We start from the raw sequence: 22,877 nt of genomic DNA, 5'->3' as shown, positions 1-22,877 counted from the left end.
CCGATACCGACAGAGTACCGATTAATCGGACCCATCCCTAAAATAATAAGTAGTCATTATTCGGGCCCGGACTTTTAGGATTTTATAGACATCATTTTAGGCTTTATAAAGAGATGATTTAGCCATTTTTAGGATTTTTTTTCCCTACCCGTATTTTTATTGAAATCAATCCCAAATATTTACGTAGATTTACATGAGAATCAATACTGCAAACGCATTTTCCTTCACATATTACATGGTATTACATGTTTACTAAACTTGAAGCATAGAAAAAACACAGTTTTTAGAAAATACAGAAAATAATAAAAATTTAAAACTTGTCATTGTTAAGCTATTTCTTTTGTAATGCCAACTTTGCTTCCCTTCTTCTCTCATGCCCTTTCCCTTCTCTCATTTCCATCCCCCCTTCTGTGTGTGTGTGTGTGTGTGTGTGTGGGAGAAAGAGAGGGGGAGAGAATCCTTTTTCATATTGTCGTGTTTACTCTGATGAAAAAACAAGGTTTCAGGATTTTTTTTTTTTTTTTTACATTTATTTAGCTGAAAAGTTCAATTTAGTCTTTCTTAGGATCTGAACTTCTTTTAGCCATTTTTAGGACCTATAGGAATCATGTATTTCTTTAAGAAATGGCTAAAACGAAAATATATGTTAGAATAGTGACATTACCAAGTAAGGAATAAAATAGGTTAAAACCTGAGAATCCGGGGCCTAGTCATTATCATTAAACTGTAAATAAAGATGGCAGCTGATATTTTACAAACTACAATTAAAAAGATGGGTAAAAAGACTATAAAGAATACTTTAAGTCACAATTATGTAGTACATCCAGAATGTTTTATTTTCACTGGTAGAAAAGTTACTGAAGTTATTAGAGTTTTATTAACACACCCAACAAACATTTCCATCGTAGGCTCATATGTACATAATGAAATACAAAAGTATGTATAATTACACATATTTTTTTATTTGCTTTAATCAAACTGTTCAAATATTTTGCAGGGCCGTTTACCAGAAAAAGCTTTTCTGTAACAAAACATATTTCTATATGTATGGTGCCAAATACCATACAAGCAATTTTAAGCATATTTTTAAAAACATAATAATAAAAAATTGTGAATTAAAAAAATCATCAAAAATGGTTCTTTAAATAAAAATCATAGTTTTTATGATAAATATTATAAGTAACTTCACTTGGCTCAATTCGAGTTTTACACCATATTTCAAATAATCATCAATCGAACAATAGCAAAGGTGCTACATCTGATAGATTTGTTACTATTCACCTGATGATGACTGAAAAAATATTGGGTAAAAATCAAATACCATATTTGCATAAGTACCTACCCCTTTTTGCTTCCCCCACCTCCCTCTCTCTCTCCCTCCACAATAACACACATTAACCGGTATGATCAGGGTGGCTACTCTCGGACCATAATAAAATTCAAGTGTAATTCCTGGTTTTCAAGGCGAACTTTACAAAAATTGAAGGGCACAAACTGGTTGTTTTCTATAATTTCAAACTAAGGTTTTTACTGTCTCTCACCAACCACACACAAACACACACAAATACTTATATTAACAATGTAAATGGTTTAAGGTGCAGAGTTTACATTTGTCATTTCACATAGCTACTCAGACTATAAAAACATCTACAAACACAAGTCACAAATGTTACGGGAAATAGTAATGTATGAAAAATTGTTAATTCTATAAGAATTTCAAATATACCTAAACAACTTCAAGATATTTTATCTTGCAATAATCTTCCATCCGTCAGATAGATTGTTCCGCAAAGGATACTAACAAAGTAAACGGATTGAGAGAATACTGTTTTATTTTTCACGCAGCTTCTTTTCCTTCCTCGATAAAAATAAAATCTAAACTGTGAAAAACTGGTCTCAAGTTATTAATAAATATGTATAAATTCAATGGAATTAGGATTCTGAAAAGTTGCAATTTTTCACGTCTACGGAGAAAAATTCAAGCAGAATTCACGCACAATTCCTGGAGCCAATAATTCACGCATAATTCCTGGAATTCAAGGAATTCCCAGTGAGTAGCCACCCTGGTGATACATGATACGTTAAAATACCATTTGAAATCTTGATAAAGTTTAATGATTACACCCTGAATTTTTACGTGCCATTAACGTGAAACATATGATCCCAGATTATATGTTCACAGATTTTACATATTCCCCATTTACATTTTATTTTGATGGTCCCAACATAGCATAATGTTGTAAAATTTTCCTTGACTTTACATTTTCCTACATTTTAAGTTTTTTCAACTTGGTCCTCTAAAAAAATGTAAAGTCGAGGTTCTACTGTATATAGAAAGATATATTGAAATATGTAACTTTTAGAAAATTACGTTAATTGCACATTCGTACTCACATGCTAAATTTTTGATAAAATTAACTGTAATAAGCAAACAACTGCTATCTGGTCTAATTTTAAGTGCAATTAACATTGCCTAACCTTCAGATTAATATTTTCTTATTTTCTTGCAGCCTAACCATGAACGAAACCCAGTAGATGAAATGAAGGCAGCAGAAGCTGCTGGCCACTTCCAGTACACCCCACCATTAGACACGGAAGGAACTGCTGCCTCTGAAGTTAAAACAGAAGAACCACATACCATTCCTTGTAAGTATTTTTTTAAAAATTCCCCTATCTCTTTTCACCAGTTATCTGGAAATATGTTTCGGGGGGAGGGGGTACGAACTAAGTGTCCCAGGAATAAGTAAAGTGCTTCCCTGTGCGTTCCACCACACCATAAAGGCATATAGAGGTGGGGAGTTAGGGTGCCACACTTTCTTGATCTTGGCCGAAGCTGGGCAGTGATGTGATCAGCACCACACCCCTGACTGCCTTTACCCCCAGAGTTTTCTTTATACGACCAGAAAGAGTTTAATAAAATAACAATAGAATCAAAATAGGTGTTGCATTATAACTCCTACACTCGTAAATGCATCACAAAACATTATTATATAAAAATATGAGTGATGTACAAATGTTTAACACAATTTGCGACACTTGATAGGCGACACGACAAAAGACAGGAGCCCCGTTCAGTCAATGGAAGCATTCAGACCGAAGTGACAGGCAACAAGTGATAAGCGACACGTGTTTCCTGGCAACCGACTCTCAAAAATATTCGGCAATGACTTGCGTCGCTGCACCTGTTACAGTGAGGCCACCATGTTGTTCCCACTCAGGGTGCACTTTCCCTACCATAATAGTGGAGTACCTGTCACTACCTTCTGTCGGCGATCTTTCCTGAGCGGTCAACTGTACTAGAAATTTCAGTAAAAAATGTAGGCCTGACCATGACTTGAACCTGGGTGTCTGGCATACTATACCATTGCCACTGAGCAACCAAGCCAGCTCTGGCTTCATATTAATTTTCACTGTCACTGTTCTACCTGTGTGGAATTCTCTCTGCCAGTACTACCCCAACAGGATCTGTTGCCTTCAAAACGCTGTTGATGTTGACAGTCACAGTTTCTCCCAGCGTAGATATGTAAATTACCTTACGATTTGACACACCCAAGAGGTATACTATGTAGAAATTTGAGATGTCATCAGTGTTTCAAGGTAACAGATCCTGTTGCGTTAGCACTGGCAGAAACCGAGAGCATTCGTGGTGAACATAAAAGTTATAGAACTTAAAAATATGAATTGTGCTCATGTACAGTCACGGACACTTCCTGGTTGTAACTATTCGATTGACTGCCAAATGAAATTGTTACGTCAGATGTTAGAATGTGTACTAGAGTTTATTTTTCTATATTATTAGAATATAAATAGTATCCTGAGAGATACTTCATACCGAGGCGACAAAATACAAGTGTTGATCCTCAGAGATATTTCATACTGAGGCGACAAAACACAAGTGTCACTTGGAAGCGAGCAGTTGGTAATCAATGCAGCCTTTCAAACCATAGCGACACAAGCTCTGACTGCACAGTTTCCTGAAGGAGATTTTTAGACCAAAGCGGCACACAACAAACAATACGGGGATTTTACACCAAAACGACATGGGTCCTTCGGTCTAACATGCCACACATATCGTTTGGAAACGAGTCCATCAAGAGCAATGTTTCACACTGTAGCAGCATGACGGGCAGCACGGGCCAGCGTTCTGTGGTGAAATCCTCAAGCGACAAGTGTTGCATGCGGTTGTCTCTTTGGTGCGCAATCTCCCTACAGCAAGATGCTCATCGCATCGTGCATGCGCAAACAACAAGCCATGGCAACATGTGGCAAGCTATTGAGGAAATGGCCCAGTTTGAGCAACGCACAAGCGACAGACCGACACGTGCAGTTTATCATGTCGCCTAGATCTGTTGTTGTAACATGCGGTTTATCGTGTCCCCTAGATCTGTTGTTTGCTCAATTAGCAGTAAACGCTTGCTAATAGACTGACATCACCATGTAGCTTGTCACTTCGTTGGGAACTTCCCCTGTGGCATGTCGCTTTGGTCAGAGTACCATTTCTTTAAGGACGGAAGTAACAAGCAGCACGTGAATGCAACACATGACCTTGTCGCTTGCTGAACAGTTTACTGTTTGCTGGACCCTCATGCGCAATGAATGCTATTTTACAGTCCGGTAGCGTCTGTGTCACTAATCACATCAGTGTGAACTTCCCGTGTCACTTGTCCTATTGGTCTGAAAGTTTCCTTACTCTCACGTCGATGGCACTAAGGAGTTTTGTGGGTTTTCCTTTGTCGTTTCATGCAATCATGTTATCATCATCGCCGTGATTAGTTTCAAGCGGAAGAAAAAAGACTGTAAATATCAAAAATACAAATGCTTCAGTGTGAATTTCTTTAAAAGAAATGATGATAACGTCGTTCTACAATAAGAGCACTATACTCACATACGTAAGTACAATTTTTAACTTTCCTTTTTTATATTCTGGATTTGTGAGTAACACGCAACTAACCTACAAAATCCCACTTGTATATTTTCTCCCGTATTATTAATGAAAGTCACGATAACAGGATGTGGTCGACTGTCTAGAATGTTTGTTAATATCTTCACGACCACTGTACCAGCAATTATCACATTCATAGAAATGTTTCATGTAAAAGACATTGCAACGAAAACTCCATTTATTTCCATTATAAGCAGACAAATACCATGTACGCATGCCGAAACCAACACCTCTAGCTGATCGTAATGCAGAGGAACCGCCAGAGAGCCCAGAACCGTGCTGTTTTCCACACTACATATTCAAGGTGGTGTAAAATCGTTTTAACCCAGAAGTATCTATCCATGAAAACAGAGAGAGAGAGATATAAAAATGGAAAAAATTGGATTTCCTGAAAAAAGAAAAAATATATAGAAATTTAATTAGAAAGCATGAAATTCTGTTTTAATTTTGAAACTAGAATAGCCAGACTGAATAAATGCATGAATAATAGCGTATTAATCTTGGAAAATTTGTACAGTTTGTTTAGTAAATTTATAATTACCCTTTTCTACTTTGCATTGTAGCAGCTGCACCAGGCCTTCCACAGAGCATTCCACAGCAGGCAGAAGCAACAGGGGCAGCAAGCAGTATTCCAGCTTCAAAGTCTGCCGTGACCATTGACACAGCCCAGTTAGAGAAGGAGTTTGAGTTGGAACTGGAAAGCATGAATTTGGATGACACCATTGACACGATGGTGAGTACTTCTTATTCGGGAGTTGGAGATTTAATAGTGGCAACACTGCTGTATATTCACCATGCTTCTTGCTTATACCACACGTTTGTTTGATACCTAACCTACTCTCAGTAAATGGACTCTACCAACTCGAGGGGCATGTGTAATGGTGAGAGGAATGGAGTATTGGAGTTGGCAGTCTAAAGTTGTGTAGTTAGAAGCCCATTAATGTAAAAGTTATGGTGATTCCTGTGTACGATTGTGATGGTGTTATCTTAATGCATACCGTACCTCGAGGACAGACCCTCAGTGTGCAGTATTACTGTTCATTTTTGGAACATAAACTGCATCCTGCGTTGCGAAAGAAGAGGCAACACTTTCTGCTGAATCCTACCATCATTTGGCAGGACAATGCTCGGACACACGTATCGCAACCTGTGGCTAATTTGTTAGCTCGATGGGGCTGGCAGGTGCTCTACCATCCACTGTGAGTTTGATTTGATCCCTAAGATTGCCTTCCCAACTGTTCCAAAGATTCTTCAAGCAATAGACTCCTCCTTTCGAACCATCAACAGAACAGGTGCTGCTACAGGTATACTATGATTTCCACATCCCTGGCAACAGTTGTACACAATCCTGGTGACTAATCATTTGTAAGTTAATTGTAGTTGCCACTATTAAATCTGCAAGCCACACATTTGATGTTATTTTGTGCTAATGTTGTGGTTTGGGTGCGAAGGGGACAGGGAGGTAATCTTTTCGGAGGTGCTCAACCATCAATTCCTCCTCATAGTATGCTATGGAAATTACATTCATACAAGTTATTGAGGATATTGTGGCTGGATCCACAGATAGGATAATCCGTACCTAAATGCACGACCATGAAATTAGATGCGTAGCAGAAGTTTGCACTGTTGCCACATCGGGGCACAACCCCATGTTTTCGGAGCTTTAAGAGAATGAAAGATCTTGTTGTAGAGTTGGTCTTTGTAATCTATGTGATACAAACTGACAGTATTCGCTCGAAAGGTCAGAGATGATACAAAAGTGCCCCAGAGAGAGAGAGTTCGGTCTGATGCTCGAAATAGGCAATGCAGCCCGGTTGACGTTGCCACACAGTGCACAGGAACCAACGACTTTTGTTCTGCTCTCATTTCTTTTCACATATATGGCACCTGTGCAATTCTGCCCAGCTGCCTATTTTCATGGCCAAGCCTTTAGATATATTCAGAATAGATTTTGCCGCTTCTTTGCACTTAATTGTAATATTTGCATGCGAACAACTCCCTGACCGTGTTACATCACCTTCGAAAAATTTTTTGCACTGCACTAGAGTGCTGAAGCAAGAGCCTTTTCGCTTAAGTGCACAATCATTCACATTTGCACAGTGTGTATGTGCAAATATATGACAAAAATAATAATAATGCATATATTATTACTACTTAATTTCAGTTCAGTTTAAGGTAATATATTTTCCAACAATTCACAGGAAATTTCAATTTTTAATTGTACGTGGTCTTACTTTGCTTCTGATCATGCACTGTCTGGCAAAAGTGTTTATGCTTCTATAATTTTACTTTGTTCGGGAGTACATTGCAGATTTTAGGTGTGATATAACTAAACAAAGATTGCCAAGCAGAGATTCTGCAGTGAGGTATATTGAAATTAGTGGCTTTTCTGGTGGAGTATGGGTGTGTTTCACTCCTGGCTTTAAGCTTCGCACTCAGATAGTCTGCGTTGCTTTTATTTATAACATTACAAGTAGTGCAGATCATGTGCCGTTCCCTCCGTCTTGCCATGTTGAGAATTTTGTGCTGATTAAGCACAGGTAGAACGTGTTCGTGATTTTTAAATCTATTTACGTACCTCATACATGCATTTTGGGCTTTCTGTATTTCGCTTGAGAGCTTTTTTGTGATTCTTGGCCCATAAACAACATCTCAATAGTCGAAAAGAGAATATATTAAATATTGAACTAAATTTAATTTAATTTTGGGTGAAATAAAATCTACAAGGCCTCTTTAGCACTGAATATTCTTTCCCGCATTGTTTTAGTACATGTTCAGACCAGTATAATTTTTTATCCATGATCAAGCCTAAATTTCGTGTTGTGCGTTCTGCATTTCCATTAATATTTTGCATTCAAGTCGTGATTTAATAGTGCAATTGCATTTTGTAAATTAAATCTGTCGGCAAAACAGTGACACATTACAAAATTTCACAGTGATTTGCTTTTTTTGTTATGTATTTTTGTTACTTCCCCAGGCAAGTAAGTTGCATTACGCAATCAAAAGTAACAAAAGGGTTTGATCGAATTGAAAGACATAGAGTAACTACTACCAGGTGTTCCGGTTAATAATTCTTAATTTCCTCGCTGGGTGGCGCTGGAAGCAAGGGTTGGTGCACAGTCTCAACTGTTACGTCAGTGTGTTGCCAGGACAGTACCTGTCAAAATGCCGTGGATGTGCAACCGAGTGCGAGTAATCGTGATATTGGGTTTGTCTGGGAAACATGTTGACCTTCAAACCAAATAAACAAGTCTTTTTATATATTTTTAAACTGAACGTCTGGGTATCATAGAGATAAAAGAACTGAGTTTTTTCCTAATATCCATGGTGAAGAATATGGTACTAGGTGTGCCGGTGACAATGCTGTGCATTTGGTGTGATCAGAAGGGTGTGGTGTACCATGAGCTTCTGAAACCAGGTGAAACGGTGAATGCCGTTCGCTACCGTCAACAACTCATCAATTTGAACCATGCATTGATCGAAAAGTGCCTGATTGGGCGACAAGACACGGAAAAGTGATTTTGCAGCACGACAACTCATCACACACAGCGAAAGGCGTCAGAGACACCATTTCTGCACTTGGACAGCCACTAAACGAAAATAACTATATTCTCTAGGAACTAAACGTTGGCTTGTCGCCAAATTATTCAAAAATAATTAAGTGGACTGCTTATGAATGATCAGCTGTTAGCCACAGCCACTCTATACCGACGTTGAGAGAACCTTCAAAGTCCCCCCCCTTGTCCAAGAAACGTTAGAATGCCGATGCCTGCTAGTCCACCAGATCCTTTATATAGGCCCTCCGAAGAATGACCAGTAAACTGGAAATTTCACCCTTAATGACTTGGAGGAAAAAGGATTTTAAAATTAACCGCCTTCCGCAACCCTGCTTCCGTCACGTAGGGCAAGCCACTAGTATGTTAACTTTAAAACTGCATAAAGAAAGGTGTTACATTGGTATTGAAAAAACATCATATTTAACATGTATAAAACTAATAGAAAAAATGATCATGTACTGATTCTATCATTACAACAGGCGTTATCAAGTCAGCAGCTACTAATGTGAATAATAAAGGGCCAAGGATTAAACCGTGAGGAACTCCAGCATTCAATCACAGTGGTGATGGCAGTTTATCAGTTAATACATGCTGTTGCCTTCCATGGAGATACATGTCAAACAATTTAAGTGCTATTGGGAAAAATTTGTAATGCTAGAGTTTTACAAGAGGTAGTTTATGTGGCAACGTGTCACAAACTTTGTTGACGTCAAGTAAAGTAAACATTGTTACCTAGGATTTGTCCATTCCATGTAAAATATCATTGGTCACTTTTAGGAAAGCTGTTTGCATGCTATAGTGAGGACGAAAACCGGATTGTTGCATGGGAAAAATGTTATACTCACCAATGTACTTCATTGTTTACGGTTTTCTCAGTGATTTTTGAAAATACCAGAAAAATATTAATGGGGCGAATGTCATTTACAGAGCTCAGGATCTGTTTCTTAGGTATGGGAATGACCTTTGCCTCCTTCCAAGAATGTGGGAAAGAGAATGTGCTGAGCGAACAATTAATGATATGCATTAATGGCGGATGGATTTGGGAAGTGGGAGTTTTATCATTTTTACAGATAGCAGTCAACTCCAGCCATGTTTGATCGGATTTTGTATAATGATTTTCTGACAACGGACTCATCCACTTCATGAAAACTAAATTCTGCCACACACACATAGAAACAGCCAGCGTAATATCACTCACACTGCTGAGAAACTTCTTGTGATTTATTGTCAAGTTGCTGCATACTTTCACAAAGTGATTATTTAGCACATTACCATTAATGTGGGGGCAAGTTTCCCCATTTTGTTTTTTCCACTATAATCCCAATTCCTCACATGTGCTTTGAATCATTTGACGTATTTTTGATATGTTTGATTATTTTTTTATTTTTTTTGCCTTACTACCAATCTTGTGAAATTACAGTCTTTTATATTCAGTACAATGATAGAATTGTTTGTCCGCTTAAATTTCAGTCTTAATTTCATGATTAACTTAATATTTTCTGTTATCCAGTGTGCTTTTCTCTTAGTTCTGTGAAGAGTTTTCAGTGGAGCATGTTTATTAAACACTGAAGAAATGCACTTTATTTTCATTGCACATTCCATTAATTTATTCCAATTTATTTTGCTTAGGTCGTTTTCGAGGTTGTCTTTCACTATCGCATTATAGTCCTTCCAAGTAATTGTTGTGTGCCCTTAGGTTTGTTTTGCTGAAACACAGATGAAACATATGCCAAACAATGATCGGAATTGTTGATTGGTACAGATGTACAGTAAAACCTCGTTAATCCGGACCCCGATAAGCCGGACTTCGCTTAATCCGGACAGGCAACCCCCCTCCAAAAAGAAAGCAGAATGCAAGGTTTTAAATGTGGCTAGAAGTCAACAAGAGAACTTTCCAAAGAAAAGGCAGTCAACAACTGATGAAATTATGTTTCCCACAGGCTTTGTACAGTACTGTACAGTGTATTTAGGCTTATGCCCTTTGAATACACCATAATAAACATGTCTTGTTGCTATAAATGGAGTTTTAATGCACTTTCTACTGTTCTTTTAGGTTATTTCAATTAATCCGGACGTTCGTTAAACCCCCGTCAACTTATCCCCCATTAGTCTGGATTAACGAGGTTTTACTGTATTATGTGGAAGGGAGGTTGATGTAGGAGGTTGTGTTCATAGAAAGGTTCACCCGTTAGATCCATCCTGGTCTCTGGCTTTGGGATTGTGAATGAAAGAAACGGTTTACAACTTTCCGAAGTAATTATTTTTTTAGCTTGAAGTGCTGTTCTATATGGAGCTTACCTTGTTGATATCCGTTTCCCGCCAGGAAAAGTTCAAGACAGAAGGTTGTAATGCACTTGAAACCTTTTGAAAACATCTTAAATGAACATTCAGTATACAACATTGCATTTTGTGTACCCATAAAAAAGAAACTGTGCATGTCCATAACAAAATCGAGCAAAATATTCCAGATCTGAGTGGATTTATGGGGTGATGACTGTGTGAATATGGTGTATGTGGAAAATTGCAAATGCTGTACCAATGGAGGTTCAATCATGTATCATATTTCCTATGACATCCACCAGGGAGTCGGAAGAAGGAATAATACAGCAACAGGCGTTGTGGGGTCTTTTGTCTCGAGTCATGAAAGGAGAAGCAACTAGGGAGATTGAGGGAGCCAGTACAGGCTTATTCTAAGAGTCTTCTACAGGGAACTTCTTCATCATCAGATAGACAGGTATTATCCTATTCCAACCATGTTGATCTAGACTTGAAGGTATAAATCCAAATGCTTGTGTGTTGCCATTTCTAAGTGTGTAAAGTAACCTCTCGCCCATTACCATCGAGTTATCTGCCAGGGGCGAGTGCTCACCAATGAGGATGAATGATTAAGTAAGCTGCATCACCCACCATAATGGTTAAGGTTCTTGGTTTGATCCCACGTTCCTAGTAGAACATTACGATATTTAAAAAACAGAGAAAGTTCTGAGAACTTTAATGACATTTATTCCAAAGCATAGAAACTACTTAGAGACTATGATGAAGAAATGAAGAGACCTAGAACACCCAACCGTCAAATAGAACGAACAATGCAACAACTTCTTCTAAAAATGTGAAATGGCTATCCCTCATTCATTGGAACAGTGCGTCAAAATGTTGGATGGCCTGGTTGATAATTTGTACAATTTCAAGTCTGAATGACAAATGTGGTAAATGAAGTGGCAAACAGTACTTGAAAAGACACGTCCAGGGTTTGCATTATAGGCAGTAGAAAATTGTGACAAACTATTTTACCCAAATATGCACAAGTCGTTGGTAATCTTGACTACACTGCAACACTCAAGAAGATGTGTTCAACATTAAAGATTTTGAAATCAGGTCTTCGAATTCAACAGGAGATGCTCGACTAATGGGACCTGCACTGTTAAGTGTACATGGTAATATTAAATTAACACCGCTGATGTTATTGTCAATTTTGTAGCAAGGAGGAAAATACTAATTGCATAGTCGACGCCCTAGCTTCGTTAACGACCAGCTAGCTTTGGAGTCCACGGAGCGCGTCCACCAGCTGCAACAATCACATTCAACGCAGTGTTGCCACCTTGTCCCTACCCCGCATTAGCACCTTCCCACGGTCTCCATATTGAAGTTGCAAAGTACGGCAACAGCGTATCCGCAGTCATGTGACTGAGACTCCACGTGGAGTAGACGAGCAGAATAACAGCTGCGCCCAGTGGCTGAAGGTTGAGTGTGATTGGACGAAAACAACTTGCCCGAGCTAGCTTTGGAGTCCACGGAGCGCATCCACCAGCTGCAACAATCACATTCAACGCAGTGTTGCCACCTTGTCCCTACCCCGCATTAGCACCCTCCCACGGTCTCCACATTGAAGTTGCATAGTACGGCAACATCGTATCAGCAATCATGTGACTGAGACTCCACGTGGAGTAGACGAGCAGAATAACAGCTGCGCCCAGTGGCTGAAGGTTGAGTGTGATTGGACGAAAACAACTTGCCCGAGCTAGCTTTGGAGTCCACGGAGCGCATCCACCAGCTGCAACAATCACATTCAACGCAGTGTTGCCACCTTGTCCCTACCCCGCATTAGCACCTTCCCACGGTCTCCACATTGAAGTTGCAAAGTACGGCAACAGCGTATCCGCAGTCATGTGACTGAGACTCCACGTGGAGTAGACGAGCAGAATGACAGCTGCGCCCATTGGCTGGAGGTTGAGTGTGATTGGACGAAAACAACTTGCCCGCTGTTTAACCCCACCCACGTTCATGGCGGCGGCTTCCTTCAGTTCTTGGACGTTAACGAAGAAAATGCGTGGACTATAATATCGTAATTATTTTTAAAGTAAAGCTGGGAATAGCGTTTTTTTTAAGCATTTTTACTCATTTTATGTAGAGAAGTTAGAAGTTCGTAGATAGACCTAATTTAATAAAGACGTGGGTTTTCATGTGGTGGCAGATTGGATTTTGATAGCTAGGCCTGCCATATGTCCCGGTTTTTCCAGGACAATCCCGGAATAATATAATTTGTTCTAGTGTCCTGAATAGTTTCTTCGGGATGCACAAATATCCTGGAATCGGGTGGGAAAGAAGAAATAATTAAGACTATACTTTTTGACCTTTATTTATATTTAAATGCGTAATATTAAAATGCTCGTGTTACAAAACAGTGTAACTGTACATTGAACCGCTCCTTCTCGATAATACAAGAGTTATCGAGTTACAAGAAGATGCTGCTAAGATATTGGCACCGCCGTCTGCTAGCAGCACTGAATTTCAGTTGCAATTCTCTTTCATGTAAACAGTCGGTGCTTGGGTACCTATCTGTTCAGTCCGCAGTTTTCAAATAAAGTTTCGACATTGTGACATAGCAGCTTAGTTCATTATGGCACTGAAATGAATTGCAAGGTTAATGATATACTTCGAAGTGGATTTCCGTTTTTTATTGAGAAGTTTAAAGAATATGATAATTGGACTGTACAAATGTACATAATAATTAAGTTGTACATACATACAACTTTCTCAGGTCCAGCCGACCCCCCTCCTTCCCTGACAGCAGTGTCCCGGGTTTTCACTTATGAATTAAAGACACCCTAATCATATCAAAAGTTGACCTTACGTGAACTATATATACGCCCATGCCTCTCTGTGTTCTAATTGTCCCTTCATAGATTTCATCCTCATCTCCGCAATTAGCCAAAACTAGCAGAAGAACGAAGAAAAGCAATCAGTCAATCATCATTCACCCGCCCTGGGCAGAGACTTTCTTTGTATCTCATCATCATTCTCATCGCCGCGATTAGCGAAAAGTGGCAAAAAAGCGCTGCTAAATAAGAAAACTGCAAATTATTCATTTCAGTATATTAGTTGTATGAAATGTGAAAAATAAATGAACACAGTTTTTTCAGGTACTTGGTGTATCAGGGTGGCTATCTACCGGGATTTCCTTGAATTCCAGGAATTCTACGTGAATTTTTCTCCGTAGATGTGAAAAATTGCAACTTTTATTAATCCAAATCCCATTCAATTTATATATTTATAAATGTCCTGAGGCAAGTTTTTCACAGTTCAGGTTTTACTTTTTGTCGAGAGAGAAAAAAAATGCGTGGAAAATAAAACAGAATTGCATTTCCTTTACTTTGTTACTGTCCTTTGCAGAACAATCTGACAGACGGAAGATTATTGCAAGATAACGTACGTATCTTGAAGTTGATTAAGTAAATTTGAGTTTGAAATTCTTGTACAATTAACAGTTTTTCGTGGATTAGTATATCCCGTGTGACTTGTGTTTGGAGAATCAAGCCTGAGTATGTGAAATGGAAAACGTAAGCTGCGCACCATAAAATTAAATAGTTTTTCTTGTATGTACGCATTGCTTTCATTGTTGAATTATTTTCCTGTAGTTTACGGTTATTACAAGCATTAGAAAACAGTTTTTCGTTGTGACGTTTCAGGAGAACACACGCTCCCGTCATCAGACATTTATTTTCATTTTGACTAAAGATACAGAAAATAAATGTCTGATGAAGGGAGCGTGTGTTCTCCTGAAACGTCACAACGAAAACTTGTTTTCTTATGCTTGTAATAACCGTCAACTACAGGAAAATAATTAAATTAAATATTTTAAATATATAATAATTTTTATTTATTCTATTTAAATATATATTAAATGTATTCAATGTTTATTCAGGAAATTTAGAATTTTTGGATACGTTGGAATCAGACATACCCTTTACATTGCTAATATATTTATGTGTGTGGGTGGTGAGAGGTGGTAATTACATAAGGCTGAATTAAATAAAACATCTGCTTCTACCCATGAATTTTTGCAATATTCGTCTTGAAAACCGGGAATTTTACTTGAATTTTATTATGGTCCTGGAGTAAACACCCTGTGTATCCATGAACGGATTTTTCCCAAGGAGGGGCAAGCAAAGTATTTTTTTTCCGGAAGTGGGGGAGGGGGTGCAAACGAGGCATAATTCCCGCCATTAAAGCATTCCCCCTAAAGAAACAATCATTCAGAATGTATTGCATAGTTATTCATGATGTTACTAGTTGAGACTTGTTAAATATGTAATTTATAGAATAGTATACATAAGGATTTTGTAGATATCAGAATAACTTTTTTGTAAAAGTACATTAATCTTGTAATCATGTAATGGTGTTTATACGAAAGGAAATGTAATATGTGAACTGTACACACACTTAAGTTTCTCTTGATTTAAAATTCAATTATTTTTATAGGCAAAGTAGCAAATATTTTGTGTAGAATAAATAATATATAAAATACTAATTATGTAAAACAGTCAATAGTGTCATTGTCATTAAACTAAATAAGTGTGGCAAACTATCGTTAAAAAATTGCCAAAATTCAGCTACAAAAATGTAAAAAATATTTTAAATTACAATTATAGTACATCCAGAATGTTTTATTTTCACTGGAAGAGAAGTTAATGAAATTATTCATTAAAGTTTTATTAACACACTCAATTTCCATAGTAGGTCCATATATACAGTATCAGAAACAGAAAAATGTGTATTTACATACATTTTTTATTTACTTTATTGACACTGCTTTATCCACCTTGGTTTTATGATAATATTTCAAAATAGTAGAAGGGAAAATACTTTAGACCTAACAATAGACCCGTTAATTGACATTAATGGTTTTTTAATTCATTTTCGAGGGGTGACGCTATTGTTATTTAATCTAGCGCCACGTGTCGTGGGTGGAGGAGGAGATGAGTCATCGATGACTCATGCACACGTGTGAGTTTGAAATTAATGGTTTTCCATTAGTGCACAAAAGACACTATTATGTATTCCGTTTTTGACCTAAGCTAACACTATTGTTGTATTTTGTATATGCGTTTCTGCCGGATATGAGTCACAGATGATTTATACTGACGTTGGAGTTTGGAATTAATGGTTTTTCCATTAAGGTACAAAAGACACTATTGTGGAGTTCGTTTTTTACTCTAACCTAACACTATTGTTGTATATTATATATGCGTTTCTGCCGGATATGAGTCAGGGGTGCTTTATGCACACGTGGGAACTTGGAATTAATGGTTTTTCCATTAATGTACAAAATACATTTTCGACCTATTCTAAGGCGTCACGTCCGGCCATTTTGGCGTCGGTGGTGAGTCATATTTGGTATAATTAAGGATCCGGATTTACCCGTATTCAACCGGTGCCGACGCGTTCGATCGGAGGTAGAAGATATTATAACACATGTTCGCTTTAAAGGCGAAGAAATTGAACGATGTATTCTATATGCAAACGAAGTATGCGAGCGGAATCCATGTTATTAATATTAACCTGTTACGGAAGAACCTGTTATGTGGTTGCATTCATCGGCACCCCCAAACCGCGCGCGTTCATGGACACGCGTGGGGGAAGAAAGGGTCGCCATTGTTACGGCCCCCTTCGCTTGGTCTTCTTCCGAAGTTGAATGGAAGTCAAGTGTCGCCAAATTTTTACACACGAGTATTGATTTTCTTTGAGGTTCCAATTTTATTTGGCAGAAGTAATCTACGCGTTATTTCTGCCGCCTTTCGTAACATTGCAAAGACTATTTGACCAAAACCGTAAGGAATTTGGCTGAACTAAGAACATTCAGTTCCAGTATCTACAAGTTAAAGTGGATGGCAGCCACTATTTGCCCTTATTTCGGGGTTGTGAACCACGGACCATTTGATTATTGCCTTATATACATCAGGATTCACGTAAAATTGACCAGATGTTTTTACTGTTAGGGACAATATTTCGCATTTTTTGTGTGTTTTTACTCAGAAAACGCTATTTGAACGATTCAAGCAAGAGTTCGCATGGCAATTTAGACACACAAACTGTGTTTCTTCAACTTTAGCTGAAATTTAGGTTTATTTTTTACTCTAATATCACAATTTCTTCTATTCAGACAACATTTTTTATTAAATTTTGGACTCACAAAGACATTTTTCAACTTTTAACTTGTTATTTTAAAAGTTTATTTCCATTTTTTACTCTAATATCACAATTTCTTCTATTCAGGCAACATTTTTTATTAAATTTTGGACTCACAAAGACATTTTTCAACTTTTAACTTGCTATTTTAAAAGTTTATTTCCATTTTTACTCTAATATCACAATTTCATCTATTCTGGCAGGAGTGTTTATTCCAGTTTAGACTTGCAAAGATAATTTTTTCAACTTCTTTTATTAATTTTTCTATTTATTGCCTTTTGTATCTTATATTTATTAATTCTTAACTTTGAGTTTTGTTCTTTATTTAAAGAATTTCTCTAATCACTAAGGAAGAAGTACTTTTAAGTAAAACTGTACCCACAAACTTTATTATTACTATTATTATAATTATTATTATTATTATTATTATTGTTGTTTTTTGTTTTGATGTAGTTGTTGAATCTTGTTGTTGTTGTTAGGGTTTATTGACTTCCACTACGGTATTTTTGGTTTGCTTCGTAGGAAAGTTTGTTTATTTTAGAGTTTCCTCGGTATTTTCTTACTGTTAGGGTAGGTAAAGTTTCCTAAATATATGAGTAGGGTTCCATATATTCTTGTTCTTGCATGTTTTTCATATGATGTGATCACCACAACTCTCCAAGTGATTTTACTGCATGTTTCCATTTTTATTGAGGCTTAGTGATTCCTAGAGCCACTTTATGCATGAGAGAAAGCTTGAAAATTTTGATCTCAGATAGCCGTCAACCTTATGTCAGAGTATTTTCGAGTATATTTTAGTCTTATTATGGCCCACTAGAATATCACGGCTTGCTTATTTTTTAAGTATGTTGCGCAGTTATTGTATTTTTGCTTTTGCTTTCTAGATAAACTGTATGAAATGTTTAATATTTGTACTTTTTGCACTTATAAGAGGCCAAACTTTTACTGTAACTAAAATTATTATGTCTCTAGGCACTGAAACCCCTTTACCAAGAGTACTATAACTGCATGTTTATTAATATTGTTTCTTTCATCCCTCAAATATAACAATTTAACAATATAATGACTAATCACAGGACAAGTCGATGTTAGCATATGACTACGTGGCTCTTAAGTCCACCTGCCAAACTTTTCTTACCATGCTATTTACTCTTATAGTTTTTTATTCGGGGTACATTTCAAGTACTACTTGACTTTTTGAGTGTTTGATTAACACCAGGGGTTATTTGTATCTGTTATGCTGTATTATTTGAGGCTTCTAATTTTTATTCTACAATCACTATATGTCCATGAGAACTAAATTCCACTGACTGAAGCTTAAAGCTTAGGCTCTGCAGCATGTTGAATGGTTAAGCACTGGTCAATATGAATTTTACAGAGGCTAGTAGGAGGCATAGGAACACACGCCAGAGCATTATTAGCGTGCAAGAAGCACTTTCAGGGAGTACTACGAGGAAACGAAGTTGATTTTTTTGAGGGCTTTACCAGTTACACAGCCAATATTTGCTATTTCAAGTAACTACATCTACCAGAACATTTTACAGCCCAACACTAACTAGACTTCAATTTATACTATATTAGGGGCTAAATGTAGCAAGAACACTGATTGTACATACTTTTGACAATCCAACTATATCAGGATTTTTTCTATGTAAGTATATTTTTATTGATTACTAACTTTAACAGACCAATCAGGAAGACAACAAAATTCACTAAACTTAGTACTATAGTGTAGGTGATTGCATGAAAAGTAGAAATTATAACATCCACAAGATTTCGCTTTTTTTTGCTTTTGTGACTAATCGTGACGCTGAGGATGAATGGATGGCCAAAAATCTTAAGGACTGGATGTATTTTACCACTACAGACGCCTATGTAGAAACACTAGAGTACTGTTAGCTTTCAAAATTGAGGATATACTGTACTATTTCTTAAATATTTTGTACTTGGCACGTTACAGTTATATCCATTTCAGGACAAATATTGCTAAAACTCTCAAATTTACAGGTACAAGTTGATATTTCTGCTATCAGAAGAATTAACAACCCTATTTTACAAACAAATGGTATTGTTTACACTTTATTTACTTCAATCTGAGACTAATATTTTACAGTAATTGAATCATTCAGCCCTAGTCAATACTTTACTGCATCAGAAAGTTTGTTATTAATCTAATAAGTATGCTATTTTGTGATATTCTAATGCAAACGTTGTTTAATTCACTGGTTATAATGCAAACTTTTGCACAAATTCGATATATTCACTACCTTCAAACCAAACAATTGTACTTATTTAGCGCATTTCATTTATATTTCTTGTAATTAACTTATGTTTCTTATAATTAACAAACTAAACTAATTACTTTGGCATGTTAAAAACCTTATTTTTTACTATTTCCTATTCTATCAGGTTCTATATTGCTGTTTTTATCAATTATGTAAGACCACACTCTGGTAAATGCACATAGAGTATTAGTAATCCCAAAGTGGTGTTTTTGGTGTCCAAGTTCAGATGAGAGTCTGCTATGTGCCTTTTGCAGGGGATTGCATGTGAAGTGTATGCATATTGAGCATTATTGAGTGTGTAGGCTTCCAAGTTTTGCTGTTATTTTCCTATAATTCTGCGAGACTGTAGAGAGTTCTCCCTTTTCAACCAGTTTTCTTTCATTGATTGGATACTTTTTGGGAACTTAGCAGTTTTTTATGTTATGAAGCAGATTGTTGTAGAATATTTTGCATGGTCTTTTGTGATATTGAGTGCCTGCTGTAACGGAAGTAAGTATCTTTCCTTCTTGTGTTGATGTTCTCGTGTAGGTTTCCTATTTTCGGGCAAGTTGCAGTAGGGAACTTAACAGTTTTTTATGTTATGAAGCAGATTGTTGTAGAATATTTTGCATGGTCTTTTGTGATATTGAGTGGGTGCTGTAATGGTAGTAAGTATCTTTCCTTTTTGTGTTGATGTTCTTGTGTAGGTTTCCTATTTTCTGTCAAGTTGCAGTACTTAGAATAATCGCTATTGTCTTATTGATCTACGAAGCTCCTTTGAATAATCATTTGCATGTGACCCTATACTCCACGCTGTACTTTGTTCTAGGAGCTATCTTTTGAAGCCTGGGCATTCTGCTAGTACAGTATTATTATCGTAGAGGTAAATTAGTTCGTGAAAATATGTATTTTTCTGATTAACTATAGTCGCTTAGTTGTTCTAGCAGGTATAAGTAGTTACTGCTGATGTTGTTAATTTTCTATTCGCAGGGGCTATGTATGATGTAGCGTATTTGTGTTGGCTGTCCCTTTTATTCCTATGTTGTTGAGTTTCTCCATAAGCATGTCCTGTTTTACTCTATTCTATGCCTTGTTGCTGCTAGATATCTGAGGTATGTTGCTGGTTCATATCTGAGGTAGCTTGTTTGACTATCTATTATTTTTGCTATGGCTGTGGCTATTGATGTCCCTTTCTGAATTCCATGTTGGTTTCTGTTTATCCTTGTTGCTGCTTGTTATCTGAGTTAGGTTGTTTGACTTCAGGATTATCCTTTTTTAACTTTATTGTTGATTGCTGTTTTGTTTATTTCCTTATTTGTTTTTATTTGTTTACTGAATCTATTTGTTTTGTGTCTTGTAATATTATTTACTATAGTAACAAAATTATTTTTAAAAATACTATTCTTTCAAAGTTAATAATTTAAGAGTACAATTCTTCTGCTATTTGAACTTTTGTACAATTTTGTTATTTTTGTTAAAATAAATATGTTAGTTGATATAAAATTACAGTAAATTTTCAGAAATTTATATATTAAATTTCAAAATAGTGTTATTTGCTAAAAATAGCGGACAAAATAAATTAAACTTTGACAAATACTGAACAAGAAATATACAAGTATGGTGATAAATATCAATTTTTAAAAATAATTTTGTTACTATAGTAAATAATATTACAAGACACAAAACAAATAGATTCAGTAAACAAATAAAAACAAATAAGGAAATAAACAAAACAGCAATCAACAATAAAGTTAAAAAAGGATAGTCCTGAAGTCAAACAACCTAACTCAGATAACAAGCAGCAACAAGGATAAACAGAAACCAACATGGAATTCAGAAAGGGACATCAATAGCCACAGCCATAGCAAAAATAATAGATAGTCAAACAAGCTACCTCAGATATGAACCAGCAACATACCTCAGATATCTAGCAGCAACAAGGCATAGAATAGAGTAAAACAGGACATGCTTATGGAGAAACTCAACAACATAGGAATAAAAGGGACAGCCAACACAAATACGCTACATCATACATAGCCCCTGCGAATAGAAAATTAACAACATCAGCAGTAACTACTTATACCTGCTAGAACAACTAAGCGACTATAGTTAATCAGAAAAATACATATTTTCACGAACTAATTTACCTCTACGATAATAATACTGTACTAGCAGAATGCCCAGGCTTCAAAAGATAGCTCCTAGAACAAAGTACAGCGTGGAGTATAGGGTCACATGCAAATGATTATTCAAAGGAGCTTCGTAGATCAATAAGACAATAGCGATTATTCTAAGTACTGCAACTTGACAGAAAATAGGAAACCTACACGAGAACATCAACACAAAAAGGAAAGATACTTACTACCATTACAGCACCCACTCAATATCACAAAAGACCATGCAAAATATTCTACAACAATCTGCTTCATAACATAAAAAACTGTTAAGTTCCCTACTGCAACTTGCCCGAAAATAGGAAACCTACACGAGAACATCAACACAAGAAGGAAAGATACTTACTTCCGTTACAGCAGGCACTCAATATCACAAAAGACCATGCAAAATATTCTACAACAATCTGCTTCATAACATAAAAAACTGTTAAGTTCCCTACTGCAACTTGCCCGAAAATAGGAAACCTACACGAGAACATCAACACAAGAAGGAAAGATACTTACTTCCGTTACAGCAGGCACTCAATATCACAAAAGACCATGCAAAATATTCTACAACAATCTGCTTCATAACATAAAAAACTGCTAAGTTCCCAAAAAGTATCCAATCAATGAAAGAAAACTGGTTGAAAAGGGAGAACTCTCTACAGTCTCGCAGAATTATAGGAAAATAACAGCAAAACTTGGAAGCCTACACACTCAATAATGCTCAATATGCATACACTTCACATGCAATCCCCTGCAAAAGGCACATAGCAGACTCTCATCTGAACTTGGACACCAAAAACACCACTTTGGGATTACTAATACTCTATGTGCATTTACCAGAGTGTGGTCTTACATAATTGATAAAAACAGCAATATAGAACCTGATAGAATAGGAAATAGTAAAAAATAAGGTTTTTAACATGCCAAAGTAATTAGTTTAGTTTGTTAATTATAAGAAACATAAGTTAATTACAAGAAATATAAATGAAATGCGCTAAATAAGTACAATTGTTTGGTTTGAAGGTAGTGAATATATCGAATTTGTGCAAAAGTTTGCATTATAACCAGTGAATTAAACAACGTTTGCATTAGAATATCACAAAATAGCATACTTATTAGATTAATAACAAACTTTCTGATGCAGTAAAGTATTGACTAGGGCTGAATGATTCAATTACTGTAAAATATTAGTCTCAGATTGAAGTAAATAAAGTGTAAACAATACCATTTGTTTGTAAAATAGGGTTGTTAATTCTTCTGATAGCAGAAATATCAACTTGTACCTGTAAATTTGAGAGTTTTAGCAATATTTGTCCTGAAATGGATATAACTGTAACGTGCCAAGTACAAAATATTTAAGAAATAGTACAGTATATCCTCAATTTTGAAAGCTAACAGTACTCTAGTGTTTCTACATAGGCGTCTGTAGTGGTAAAATACATCCAGTCCTTAAGATTTTTGGCCATCCATTCATCCTCAGCGTCAC

At 36.5% G+C, this 22,877-nt stretch overlaps 1 protein-coding gene across 2 annotated transcripts in view; it reads left to right on the top strand.

Moving 5' to 3' along the window:
• The window catches only part of beta'COP (coatomer subunit beta'), a 79,240-nt gene that overhangs the window by 44,800 nt on the left and 11,563 nt on the right, over positions 1-22,877 (top strand). For both annotated transcript variants that reach the window (XM_083114807.1, XM_083114806.1), the window contains exons 14-15: positions 2,511-2,646; positions 5,506-5,675. In XM_083114807.1, coding sequence (XP_082970933.1) covers positions 2,511-2,646; positions 5,506-5,675 — 306 coding nt within the window. The remainder of the gene's footprint in view (positions 1-2,510; positions 2,647-5,505; positions 5,676-22,877) is intronic.

The sequence above is a fragment of the Lepisma saccharinum genome, chromosome 29 (assembly GCF_977018435.1).
Source record: "Lepisma saccharinum chromosome 29, izLepSacc3.1, whole genome shotgun sequence".
In the NCBI taxonomy this organism is placed as follows: Eukaryota; Metazoa; Arthropoda; class Insecta; order Zygentoma; family Lepismatidae; genus Lepisma; species Lepisma saccharinum.
The sequence above is the reverse complement of the archived record's forward strand: the minus strand, read 5'-3'. Positions and strand labels throughout refer to the sequence as shown.